The sequence below is a fragment of the Pygocentrus nattereri genome, chromosome 3, assembly GCF_015220715.1.
Source record: "Pygocentrus nattereri isolate fPygNat1 chromosome 3, fPygNat1.pri, whole genome shotgun sequence".
In the NCBI taxonomy this organism is placed as follows: domain Eukaryota; kingdom Metazoa; phylum Chordata; class Actinopteri; order Characiformes; family Serrasalmidae; genus Pygocentrus; species Pygocentrus nattereri.
This window is the reverse complement of record NC_051213.1, coordinates 40,979,167-40,993,649: the sequence shown is the minus strand read 5'-3', so window position 1 is coordinate 40,993,649 and position 14,483 is coordinate 40,979,167. Positions and strand designations below refer to the sequence as shown.

General features: G+C 40.4%; 1 protein-coding gene across 2 annotated transcripts in view; it reads right to left on the bottom strand.

The window, feature by feature from the left end:
* jarid2a (jumonji, AT rich interactive domain 2a) overlaps positions 1-14,483 on the bottom strand; it is a 120,638-nt gene that overhangs the window by 20,957 nt on the left and 85,198 nt on the right. For both annotated transcript variants that reach the window (XM_017724538.2, XM_017724537.2), the window contains exons 6-8: positions 9,572-9,735; positions 4,224-4,616; positions 2,388-3,093 (exon numbers count right to left, since the gene is read on the bottom strand). In XM_017724538.2, the coding sequence (XP_017580027.2) occupies positions 2,388-3,093; positions 4,224-4,616; positions 9,572-9,735 (1,263 nt within the window). The remainder of the gene's footprint in view (positions 1-2,387; positions 3,094-4,223; positions 4,617-9,571; positions 9,736-14,483) is intronic.

Genomic DNA, 14,483 nt, shown 5'->3' with positions numbered 1-14,483 from the left:
CAAGTCAGCGAAACCAGCTACAATTTCTTTTATCTTACATATTCTATATAAAAACCATTGGCATTTAAATTTATTGTATTTTAGGCTAAAATGTTGTGGCTTACAAAAAAATTATCCAAACCCTAAATAGAGAAATAAATACTAATGTAATGAAGATTTAAGTAAACATTTCGCTACTTTACTGCAAGTGATTACTTTACTTTTAAGACTGACTCACCCAACCAAAAACAAACTTTCATCCTTGACAATCAAAAATAAGAGTCCTTCACATTTGTCTCTTAGGTAACCGCCTCTAAAATTTGTCTGTGTACATTCTTCATTCTTCACGGGCAGTCACAGGATGAGTAAGTGCCAGCTGAGAGTCTATGGGGCCAATGCGGGCTGTGCTAGAGTGGCACTGAGACACTGCCTGGAGCTTGAGGACTGGCGAGCAGGATGCCCAGCTCTTGGCACATCAGTGCTGCTTTTCAGCTCTGTCTACAGGTGGCCAGATTGAGCTGGCTCACCAAGCCTTGGCTGTCGGACAGCCACAGATCCAGTATGATCTAATCAAAGAAGGCTGTCGGAGTGCTGACTATCCACAGCACACAGGCCAGACGTTTAAGAGGAAGAGTGCCCACTTATACAAAGATCACAAAGGCCACAAAGGGGCATTTGTATTATAGAACCAGGCGACTAGAAATGGGTTGTTCAAAAGATCAATGAAGATGACATAACAGGACACAGTCATTTTAACTTCTGAGTGATTTAGAACTAATTCTAAATGATATGACGGCCTATAACATAAGTGCCCTCACTGTGTACACCAGTATGATGGACCATCAAACACTATTAAGCAGAGTCTATTAAAATAAGACGTTACTTCAAAACACACAAAGTTTTGTGCCAAATCATAGACAGTCAAAACAGCAAAAAAAGTGAAATGCAATACACAAACTACATTACTTTTCATTAATGACATGAGGAAAGTGTAGAAAACTAAAAAGCAAAACCTTCATTATGCTGCTTTGATATAGCATGAGGTCTTTACTGATAAATGCATGCAGGTATTTGCTCTTTTTAAGTGCTGAATTTGGGTCAGGAATGAATGTAACCCATCTTCTGAAGCAATGCACTCGGCTGCATTGCATTTCACAGCACTGTGTGTTCAACACAAAATTCTCAAAACATCATTGGGTTTCTTTATGTGACTTCACTGTCTTCAATGTATTTCCCTGATGAGAGTGTAGGAGTTGTGCCACAGTGAAACATAATCACTGCCCAATCACAGCTCATTGCAGAGCCAGTCGGCGCAGTTCCTCTCTGCCCAGCTGCGTGAGCTGAGAAACGGCTTGACGCAGACAGTCTAATTCTTAATGGCTAGAAGCACAGTCGACAAGCATGTGGACAAAAACTGTGTTGAATACAGTGCACAACCTATTAAAATGTGTAGTGTTTACGATTATTATATTCACAAATGAAATTCTGATATATACTCTTCAAAAAAACATTAAACATGACAGGTCAAAAGCTGCTGGCTCACAATGGGTGCTGCGGGTAAAACTGTCTGTATTGCCGGCTCTCTTCTTGACAACTCCTCCAACTGCAAACAGCTACTCTTGCCAACCACTAAAGTGAGGGGTAGTTAATCTCAAGCAAAGCCCCAGTCTAATAACAACTCAGAGAAAAACTCAGGAGAGTGCCTTAAATCACTGTCCAATCACAATGTCAAAGTTGATGGAGTGGCTGTAAATCCTGTCCAATCACTGTCAAATCACAGTTCACTGCTAAACTCAGGGACATGGGTGTAATCACTGTGTCCAATCACAGCTCACTGCCAAACTCAGAGTGACTGTAAATCCTGTCTAATTATAATCCATTACAAAACTCAGGATAGTGGCTGTAAACAATGTCCAATCGTAGCTTACTGTCAAAACTGGGAGCGTAGCTGTTATCATTGTCCAGTAATATCTCACTGTGGCCTGGAACCCAAAGGAACCAAGATGCTAGACAAATGTAATGTCATGCTGTGATCCCTCAAAGAAGCAGTGCCATAACAAAGATGATAGATATATCTAACCATGTAGTTAGTGGATTTCATAAATAAACTGCCTGTTTAATAATAAATCTGGGAATTTAAGTGTGTTAACCTGCATTTAAAGTTAAGATTGTTGGAGATCTTAAATAGCCCCTAGGTGTAAATGTATGTGTCTGTGTGTCTGCCCTGTGATGGACTTGGCATCCGGTCAAGAGTGTTCCCTGCCTTCTGCCCAAGGACCACTGAGATAGGCTCCAGCACCCCCCGTGGCCCAGAAGGAGAGGCGATTTAGGAAATGCATGTGTAGTAAGATATGTTATATATTATGTAATTATTATATATCATAGAATTGTATTGATTTAATTCATACCGATTAATGGTGGCTCCTCTATGTTGATGCCCTGGGCACACAGGTGCTTCCTGATGCAGGCAAGCCGCAGCACGTTAGGGCCCCAACGTCGGCCCAGCTTGTGGACGTGTTGCACATGCGAGACAAAGCGCATCTCTTCCTTCAGCTTGCACTCGGGCCGCCACCCCACTGGAGGGACCACACGGAAGAGGCCGAATGGCTCGGCCCGGTGGCGTGCCAGTTCCACGTAGGCCAACGGGTCGTGGAACTCACGGGGGGCAGGATGGAAGACGGGAACCTCCGTCATCTCAGGGACAGTGCCCCGCCTGCCCCGCTCCCTTTCCTGGGCCACTTTGGGCTCTGCTGGTTTGGGAGGCTTTGCCGGGTTGGGTTGGTTGGTCGTTTTAATGGGATCACTTGACCTGGGCGGTTTGGCTGGTTTGGGAACTGTGGCTGGTTTTGGGACATCCCTGTTGGGGTTCTGGGTTGAGGTAGTAGGGCTGCTCCTGGCCCGAGTTGTGGCTGTACAGTGAGTCTGTTTGATGAACATGAGCTTCCCGGCAGAGGTACGTCTGGGCCTCTGAGATCCTATCGCTTGTGTCGTTCCACGAGCTCCTGCTGCTGTCTCCTGAGCTGCTCTCCTGCTCCGTGTGTCCAGGGGAACCACTTGCACTTTGACCTTTTTGACCTCCACCTCCACCCCTGCTTCGGTCAGATTCGCTCCTGCCTAGGGTTCAACAAAAACCTCATTTCTCAACTGTACACTTCAAAAATTCAGGTTTTCAATTTTTAAAAATCACTTACAGAGTTGCAACAACCACCACAACACAACAATGGTCACACACTGGCAGTGAGTAAGTTGTCTTAGACACTAGAAGTGCCACTACATCTTTTTGAACAACCGCTAACTCAAAGTCATTACAGCTCAACATGCTTGGAGGAGAAGGCTATCTGCCAATTATCTTATGTCAGATGCCCTTACTTAACCCAACCTTAATGTTGTTGATAATCAACCAGAAAGTTTGTTAATGATTTAAGTCTGTGTGCATCATCTATAGGTTTTTAAGCAGCTTAAACCACTTATACTGGAGCATGAGCTAAACTCTAAACTATCTTATCTATCCTTATTGGAAGGAATTTGTCTACCAGCCACCAAGGAACAGTCCCTGCTAGCACTATGACACCACCTGTAGGCACATGCTCTGAAATGACGAAAACATTCACACACACAACTGTGCAAATGTGGAAAATCTAACAAAAAATAATAAAATTCACTACCGGGAATGGCACAGCATTCTTTGTTACCAGGGATATTGGAGTTTGTGGTGCATACTGTAGCCAATACTCTAATGCAAAAAAACAGGCCAAACCTAACATGGCAAAATATCAAGCTTTTAATGGTCAAACAGCTAAAGGGCCAGGGTGGCTGCAGGTTTTCACTCCAAACAAGCTAAATCACACCTCATTCTACCCGCTTAATCAGTTGGTCTTAGTCTTCAAATATTTTATCAGGTGACCTCCTGCTTTGTTGAAGTGAAAATCTGCAGCCACACTGACCCTCTGTGGATAAGACTGGACACTTCTGCTCTACAGGGTTTAAATCAAGCCCAAAGGCATCATTAAAAACCACAATATTTAGGGCTTTTTCTCCTATGAAAAGCAGATTTTATTGATCTAATCAAGGTGTTCTTATTACGTTGTAGTAAAGCAGCAAAAACACTGGTTTTCAGCCTTTTGTGTCTCAATTTTCAGTTAGAAATATTCGTTTAATTCCTATGTTACAATAACACTACTACACTCAACTTCTCACCAGTACTGACTCAGAAATTCCATTTTGATGCATTCACCCAGTCCTACCTTCGCCATCTCCAGCTGCCTTTTAGACTGCCGTAGTCCATCCCGCCTGGGTGGGTCTGTCCTGCTCGGCTTGCCATTGGTCAGCCCGCTCAGCCTCGGGCAGTAGCCATTGGCCGCAGATGATAGCACCTGTTTTTGCGCCTTGCCGTGGCCGGTCTGGGCTTTTCCTGAGTTGATGTGCTGAAGGTGTGCATGGGTGTGTTGTGAGCTCAGGTGGCGTCTGTGTGCACTTGGGTCCAGCTTGGCCTCTTTCAGCAGTCTGGCTTTGGTGTACGTCACATGGCCCTTGGGGTATTTCACAGCTTTGGTCAGGGGAGGAGGCGGGAGATCTTCCTTCCGTGCCTTCCGGCTGTTAGCAGAAGCGGCTCTCTGGGGTCGCTGCACTTTCGCGGGCTGGAGGAGAGAGAAAGAAATTACAGCAGTGTTTTTGGGTCATTTGAATTCATTTAAAGGGAATACAGTTTTCCCCTTTACTCCAAATGTTGTTGCAGCAAAGACATCTTTGGGGTCTGACGCTGCGTTCTTTTGGTTTGTTTGGTTTTGTACTGAATCTAAGACTATCTATCAAGTAATGAAAGCTCATACCACATAAGTTAGCATAATTCAAAAAGCATGGCTGAACTATCAGACCATGTACAGCTATAATCTCAAACAGACTTGTTTATATGGTTTCAGACACTGTATGGCAAGCCGTTACCTATGGAAACAGATAAAGCTGTGCTGCATTCTATCCATTTTTATAAATGTCAGTATTTCATAGTGTCAGAATCCAGGTCTGTTTGAGACTTTAGCAAACAACTTGACTTGGCAAGTATGTGATGATCCAGGCATGCAATTTGCACAAGACAGGTATTTTAAACAGTGTGTATATAAGCCATTCCTTGTTAGCTATACCAGTCTTGTAGGTCCAGTGCAAAACACTTTGGATTCTAAACATGGCTTTGCTGATTTACTACACATTAGAAAAAGGATGATAAGGTTTAAATTTTACTGCTCTTACGACTATTACTTTAATACGTCAAATGTACAGTACTGTACAGTAAAGTCAGAGGCCACCTTTCATTTATTGAATTTAAAAAGAAAGAAGAAAATTTTCACAACAAATAAAGATGATGCTGGTTCTCTCAGAACAATGTACTGGCCACCCCAGACCAGAGACATCACTCAACATCACTGAATGTATTCAAGATTACTTGGATCATGAGAAGAAGAAAGAGCAACCAACTTCTAAGACTTCTGAAGGTGTGGAAAAATATCCCATATTTCTTTGAAAACTTGAAATCAGGTCTCCTGGCAGCTATAATAAAGGCAAAGAGTGCTTAAATACTGAAAAAAGATGTTATATTTAATTTAGGTTTCTGTGTAATTTTCTTTCAAAACTGTACAAGCTAAACAACAAAAAATAAATGGAGGTAAGGTATTTGCATTGGCCTTTACTGCAATATTATTAGCAGTTTGAGTATCTGCTATACTTTTTTCTCCACTAGAGGGCTCACAGAAGGCATAGCGTTCCTCTTTGGGGAGTGTGTGCACGTGAGCTGGGCCATGTACTGTGATTGTTCAGTCTGCGAGTGCATGAGTGGTGGGGGAGGGGAGGAGACTGCTTTCCCCAAAACCTGATGGCCTAAACTGTCCACAACTGCAGACATTTCCACACATGTGGCAATAAAAGGCATGTTAGGGTGCTCAAACATTAGAGAGTGCTTTTGCCCACTGCTCCTCGCCGAGTGCTCTGAACTGGTTTTTCTGTGTGTGCATGTATATGTGTGTGTGTGTGTGAGAGTGTGAAGTGAAGGGGGTTGGGTAGAGAAGAGATGACATCATGTGTTGCTATAGGCCTGCTGCAGCGCACTTAACCTGAAACGTCTGCCGCTCTGGCGGCCCATAGGAAGCCCTGGCGAGAGAAGGTGAAACTTGGGACTGAGCTCACATGCACAGGCACATACAGATCTGCTATAAGGGGAGAATAAATCACAGTGGATCATTTACTGTGAACAGTGCAGTTTTCAGAAGCGCAGACATGTCAAGTTTCCTGCTTGTGCTGAAAAAGGTGACATTTTGGCCAGTTTAACAAAACTGTTACTTAACATTACATCACATTAGTCACACTAGTATCAATAACATTAGTCTTATTTGCTCACATTTGTCACTAAAGATAGATTTGTTCTATTTAAAGTGTGATTTGTGATAATCGTATGATTGGCCAATATAACAAAGAGTTCCTGTGAAACTGAACATCAGAATCATGATTTCCATAACAGTTTCTTATTTTCTTCACCAAAGTACAGCACAAGTAGATATTTCTGAGGAGTTCGAATATAAGATAATCCACTTACATTAGAAGGGGACAGTCAAAAAATGAGGGGACAGGAGTAGACCGTCTTCAGGAAAACAGCAATAAAAGCTTTTAACTTTGAGATATAGGAGAAAATTAAGCTCCCCTCTTAAGGTCTGAAAAAATCTACAGCTTTTCTGTCCTTCCTTCCTCTGTGAGAATGAGATGCTAAGGGTCTGAAAAGATGTGTAGCCGATAAGAAGCCCTTACTGAGAAAAGCAAATAGACAAGAAAAGAAAAAGATTTGCAAATCAAACAAAGAAGCTGCTGGTGTTCTCAGTATAATAGACTGACCACCCCAGAGTCCAGACCTCAGCTGGATTGTGAGAAGCAGAAAACACAAAGAATGCCTAAGACTGAACCTTGAAAGTATGGAAAAATGTTCCTACAGATTTCTTTGAAAAGAGGAATGCAAGTCTACTGAAAAGAATGGAAGCCGTAATAAAAGAATATTTAATGGCTGTTTCACCTGGAAATTAAACTAATGTAGGGTGGTCTCTGACTTTTCACCTAGAAATGAAACAAATGTAGGGTGGTCTCTGACTTTTCACCTGGAAATGAAACAAATGAAAGCTAGTCTCTGACTTTTCGCCTGGGAATGAAACAAATAAAGGGTGGTCTCTGACTTTTCATCTGGAAATGAAACAAATGAAGGGTGGTTTGTGACTTTTCACCTGGAAATTTAAAAAATTAAGGGTGGTCTCTGACTTTACATCTATAAATGAAACAAATGAAGGGTGGTCTGTGACTTTTCACCTGGAAATGTAAAAAATTAAGGGTGGTCTCTGACTTTACATCTAGAAATGAAACGAATGAAGGGTGGTCTCTGACTTTTCACCTGGAAATTAAACAAATGTAGGGTGGTCTCTGACTTTTCATCTAGAAATGAAACAAATAAACAGTGGTCTCTGACTTTTCACCTGGAAATGAAACAAATGAACAGTGGTCTCTGACTTATCACCTGGAAATGAAACAAATTAAGGGTGGTCTCTGACTTTTGCACAGTACTGTACATAATATGCACTTATGATTATTGCCCTTTTGCTCATAGAGCTCAAGACATGATGTTGATCCAAAAACATTGGGGAGGAAATGTTTCTATTCCGGATCAGTAAAATGCTGTTTGTTTCCAGTTTTCGTTTGCATGACTCAACATCACCAAACTGTTTCTGCTGTACTAATATAACCTCTACACACTGAAATTTGTTCTCTGTATCGCCAGTATTTTTGTCTTAAGAAAAGAGGCCGTATGTTTGATTTTTTTTAGGCTTTCTTCTTTCATTTCTCCATCATATATCTAATCTAGTATTAGTAAGCTAACAATACATCCTACATAGACTTACAACAGAAATGTTACTGCAGCATAGCAGAGACAGCTCATTTAGAGATTCTGTCTTATAAATAAATAAATAAATAAAACACATTCACAGAGACAACTCTATGTCAGGTAATAAAGGAATTCATAAAAAATCATGAAACCTGTTACTTTTCATTAGTAATTCGAGGAAAATATGCCAAATTGAAAAGCAAGGCCTTTGTTTCACCATCCTGAAATGGCTTGATTCCTTTACCAGAAAACAATTACAGCAGATTTGCTTTGTAAGATATGCTGAATTTGTGTCCGAAGTGAATATAATTCACTGTGTAAAGCAATTCACACAGTCTTTTAACATAGCTATACTAAATGAACATCACTGCATTGTATTTGTACTGTGCTGACATCACAGCAAATGACAGTTCCGGAAGTTTTATTTAAGACTTGTGTTTACTATCTAGCCCAATGCTAGTTAGCTACTAGCTACTGATGGCTATATAGCCATCATCTTTGCTGCGATCCTGTTTACTTGAGAGATTAACATTAGCTACCTAATTAGAGATAATGCACGCTTTAGTGCTGTAGCTTATAATTACATACAGCTAACGCTACGTAGCCAGATATCCGTCATCATTGCTATGATTCTTTTTCTTTGCAGGTTTAAATTTAGTTTACTACAATACAGTGACAGTACATGCTTCAGTCAGTGACTGTTAACTTTGACAGTGAATTGACAGTGACCCTTGAGTTCATCAGTAAGCTGTGACCCGAGTTTGAAAATGAGCTGTGATTGGACAGTGATTCCTACTCCTCCCAGTTTGGCACTGAGCTGCCATTGGACAGTGATGCTCCACAGAGTTCAGCAGTGAACTGTGATTGGACAGTAATTACAGCCACACCCCTGAAGTGTGACTGGACAAGGTTTATAGCCATGCTCCTGAGTTTGGCAGTGAGCTGTGATTGGTGAGTGACTACACCTTCACCCATAGTTCGGCACGGAGCTGTGATTGGACAGTGATTACAGCCACACCCCTGTGTCAGGCAATAAGATGTGACTGAACAAGGTTTACAGCCATGGCCCTGAGTTTGGCACTGAGCTGTGATTAGACAGTGACTACACTTACACCCAGAGTGGACGAGGTTCGGCAGTAAGCTGTAATTGGAAAGTGATTACATTTCAGTGTCGCACAACTCCTGTACACTCTTGATGGAAATACAAGCAAGATGATGGAGTCACTGCTAAGAAATGCAATAATGCACTAAGCATTTAGTTTAGCTAAGTTGAACGCACTGTGCACTGTAGCTGTGTGGACTGCTTTACAAGTGTACTTCATTTCCTTCAGTCACAAATTCAGCATGTAATTCTTAAAAAGCAAATCCCTGCTAATTGAGATTAAGACACAGTAGAATAAGAATGTAATGAAGGTTTTGCTGGTCCTCATGAGACTAATAAGAAGTAATGCCATGTCTCTATTGCGTTTCACTTTTTTCACTGTTGTGATCTGACATGGAATACTCTCCATTCATATCAGTCTGTTAATTAAAACAGAAAGTATTAAGCCCAGTCTCTTGGCTAGCAATCACATGCAACACTATAGACTGTGCGGTGTATAACAGCAGTTAAAATTAAACAGAATCTTTGGAATATGGTTAAATGATAATACAAATACTACACACACAGTAGTCGGGCTGCAGTACCTGCTGTTTGTTTTCCACTGCAGGCTTGCTGGGCCGCAGGTTGTGTGTGGTTGAAGCCCTGGACGATGTCCCGGAGCCTCTCTCTCTCCCCTGGGCTCCCTCTTTCCCCCTCACCCTCAGGCTGCTCTCCCGCTCCCCTGTTGCCCGATGCTGCCCGTTAAACACTGTCACAAAGGGAAAGAGAGCATACATCAGGAGAAATAGACTCTGGGTAGGGACACCATTTTAGCACACCCAGTCAAAAACCTGTACTCAGACACACAGAAACACCAATATTTCAGTACAGCTTCATTTCAGTCATTCAAGTCCAACATATAAAATGACAGTTTTGCTACCAACCAAATTCATTCAAATTACTGCAAATGTGTTCAATGAACAAAAGTATGGGAAAAAAATTCAAGCTCCTTAGCTATGCAATGTACACTATATGGGCAAAGGTATGTGGATGCCAGGTATACCTTAATTGGGCCATTAAACCGATTCAAGCAAAATGTCTTAACTGCATATACTAACTAAAGAGATTCTCTTTCAGGTGAGTCAGGGGAATTAGCGCACAATCAGGAGCAGTCTAGATTCCAGTCATTCTACATTCTGCAGTGGCGCCTGGATCTGGTACAATTTCTCTGCTTTGCTATAGAATGATGTGTAGCAGATCTAATGGATTGTTTGCCATAGGCATGACAGAAAAAAGCCTGATTCGATACAGTAAATCCTGCCTCGTCATATCTATGAGGTTATTTAACTGCTAGATGGAAATTGAGACGCCATCCTTTCCCCTGTATGAAAGAATCAGTTCCAGTCTAGTGGTACAACTGGGCAATATGACAAAAACATTACATCATGATACTTGAAAATATGTTCATGACATAAGACATATATCAGGACATGTAGCTTTTCTGAAGTTTGTGAATTAGCTGGAAAAGACTAAATGCCCTAGCAAAACAGTGTCACATTTTAAAAAGTCTGAAATATTATGGTCTCATTTCTGCTGTAGAGCCAATGGTTCTCGGGGCTGTACTGTGCTACTGTGCACCAGCGCAGACTTGTTAGACCGATTAACAAGCTAAAGGCTACAGTAACATGACTAGGTATAAAAAGAGTCTTTCAGCAGGAAAGACAATGATGGGTTCCCCGCTCTGTGAAAGTCTGTGCAGACAAACAGTGCAACAATCCAAGACTATCGTTTATAAACGTAAAAGAACTTGGGAATTTCATCATCTACAATAAAGAATATCATTAAAAGATTAGGAGAATCCAGAACTTGTCTGAATGCAACAGACAGCTGCAACAGACAGCAACAGGCTGGCTGTGATCTTCGGGCCTGCAAGCAGCACTACATTAAAACAGACCGGATTCTGGAGTGGAAATCACTGCATGGGCTCAGGAACACTTCCGAAAATGATTTGTCTGTGAACGCAGTTCATTGCTGCATCCAGAAATGCAGGGTAAACTCTACCATGCAAAGAAGAAATCATATAATTATGGTCCAAAAACACTGCTGTCTTCTCAGGGCCTGAGCTCATCTAATATAGACCTAGGCAAAGTGGAAAAGTGTCCTGTGTGAATCAAAATGTAAAATTCTTTTTGGGAATCATGTGCATCACGTCCTCTAGGCTAAAGAGTAGACGGTCCATCCAGCTTGTTATTAGCGCACAGTTCAAAAGTCAGTATCTGTGATTGTATGGGGGTGCAGAAGGGCACATGGCATGAGTGACTTGCACATCTGTGAAGGCACCATTAATGCTGGACTTTATGTCCAGGTTTGACAACATATGCTGCCTTCCAGATGACATCTTTTTCAGGAAGATCACCAACACATTAATCATTAAGAGGCTATCTAAATGGTGCAGGACATATTTCCTGTGTATTTAGCTGAAATATGGCAAAATCACATTAATTCCCTTGTAGTAAACAGAGTGGCTTCCCTTCACTGGAATCTGAAGCCTGATTAAAGGAAGCCAATTTCTTTACTACAACTGATTTAATGTGATTTTCTATTTTATAGCTAACATATGAAACAAAATATCAGTGTAATGCAATGTGTAGGCCCTTTAATGATTAAAGCACTGGTATTCTTAATTTCCTAATCATTATGTTCATTCGGACATTTTTTAAATGCATTTGATTTGATAAATTTTGATAAATTTGATAAATTTGATAAATTGCAGTTTGTGTGCCGTCTTCTCAGGAGTGAGCAAACGTAGGCTTGATCATTTTTGGATGCATATTTTATGAAAAAATGAGTGGAATACGCAAAGAAATGTCCCGTTCAAAACTAACCTTATTGCATTGACATAGACAGAGTCACAACAATTTTGCAATCTCATGTTCAACTCGTTTTCATTACTTCAGTACTTGCCAGATTAACCTGAACATTACCTAGTTCCAGTCAGTCTGTAAAGCATTTCACAGCCCATCTTGTTTGCTGTATCCTGTATACTGTTTGTTTCCGGCTAATTTCAGTTTAAGTTGTTCTGCCATTAGTGGTTAGCCGAAAGCAGTTGTTAGCAAAAATAGTCTACTAATATATTAATAGCTTACTAACCAGTGCCTAGTGAAATGAGTTTTTGTTAAGTTTGAGCACTGCTCCCTCTAATGACCACAGTGTTCACGCTACCACTGGAAAGAATAAAATGTGAAATAAGCAGAATGGCTGTGAGTTTTTAGGAAAGGAGAATGTGTGTACTGTAATTATTTCATGATTTAGCATATATAAATCTTATATTATTGCTGTGTATGGAATGTTTCTGCACTAGTAATGTTTTGTACTGTTTATTTTTAGGTAGTGTCAACAGTATAAAACAAAAGCACAGTGTAATATGTCTTTAAATGGAATACAGAATAGTTGTAGCATTTGTTTACACCAATTTGCACTACAAAATACATCCACTAATTATTAGTATTATTGTTATTTTCCATTTTTATTCTAATTAGCAATTTTTATTAATAAACCAAGCATTTTTCATGTTGTTAAACATTTACGCTCAAACTTACATGCTACAAGATTTGAGTTTGTTGAAGACGAAACTGTGAAATTTACATGCATATTTTAGTTTTTAGTTTTAGTTTCAGTACTTGCAGACTTGTAGTCACTTTTACACTGCCTGCCTAAACTGATCCACAGAAGTTTGGAGTGATTCCTCAAGAGCAACCTTGTGCAAACACTGAAAAGTCTTAGCATAAGCTGCTAAAAGCTAAAGTAAGCTAATTCTCTAGCAGGCTCAGCAGACTAATTCGCTGAGCTTATTTTTTCATTCACATGACTTCACTTTTTCATACACCAATAGTCACCCAAAGGGGATTTAGAAAAAACAGCTACAGACTTCTAGCACTTTCTAGCTTCCATTAACCCACTACCTTTTTACATTCTTGTTAAAACTTTGTCTTTTCTGGAATTCTGTGAAGCTGCTTTGTGACACCATTAGTTGTAAAAAGCACTATACAAACAAATTTGATTTGATAAAAACCATATCACTGTTCGCGACAGTCGACAAGACAGTCGAACTCGACAAGACTGTCCAGTATTTCTCATAGAAACATTCAAATCAACACCAGCATGCTTTTTTGGGTCAATTTTCTAAATGAAAGCTACACAGCGGCTCCTCCTGGGACCAACCTATCACCCACACTGGCTGGAACTCAGCCATCGAGGCACATAAAAATGTCTTATTTGGATCAGTGGCTTGTGCAAAACCAAGAGGGAAAAGGGTTCTCATTTCTTTTATGAAGCACGGCAGCACAACATGACTCCTGATTTCATAAGACTTTACACAGATGTGCCTTTCAATGCCTGTTTCCACACAGCCACAGAGAAGGCTAAGAAGATGAGAGCATTTCTCCTTGCAGCAAATGATGAGGAAGGGGGTCCGGATTCTATTAAAATGTAGGTCAAAGCTGTCTTTCGACAGATCTAAACGGCCAAAGGACATGTGAAATAGTCTGCGTCTAGCCTTAAAGTTACAGTTTGGTGAGAAAAACCTAATCAATTACCACCAAATGTTGTTTCTTGTTTGACTGTTTGGATTGGCTCCAAGGTTAATCTACCAAACAAGTACTGCAAGCTTACAGTCATGATTACATAGACAACAGCACGTCATGCACTGTCAGAGACCACATAAGCAAGTCAAGACTTCTACTAGGAATTCAACTGATTTTTCAAAAGTTCTGAATAAATAAATGGTTAAGATGTAAACAAAGTCATTAGGAGTGGTCTAATGTGAAATCCTCAGATTTAGAGAAAATGACCAAGTTAGAATTGTTAACAATGGTGGTGATTGGAACCAGACATCTGAATAGTTAAATGCCTCCAAATGCTCCCACACATTACGTTTTTACATGAAATAGTTATAAATACACTGCCTGATGCTGGAGACATTGTTTTATGATAGTTTTGCAATAAGATTTTGGTCTTTGGTCTCACATATTTTTTAAAACCATTCATTGTAAGAGGTTCATGCAGGGTATTATAAGGCAAAACAGTCCCTAAAGAAACCAAACTTTAAATTTTCCAGTTTTTTACTATTATCAACAGTAAAACATGCAGGTTCACTCATAGTTTTGGACCGTAAATAAAACGTCTATATATATTGTGTCGTGACCCCTGGTTTCCATCACCACCGCTGTAAAGAAATCAGACACATCAGACCACTCTGACTGAATCTTGTTTACATTTCAATGAGTGAATTATGCAGAAACTTTGAAAAATCCAATCAATTTCTTTTCAACAATTCAGTGCAGTTCTGATGGATGTGATGATTTAGCCACACAGCTTGATGCTAATGGGTAGAGTGTTAGCTATTAGCTTTGTATCCCTGAGATAACAAAAACATCTTGGCCGATTAACTACATTTAGAGTATGTTGAAAATGACACAAATCACTGCGCCATCAAGTTCAGGTTCAACTTTTGAACCC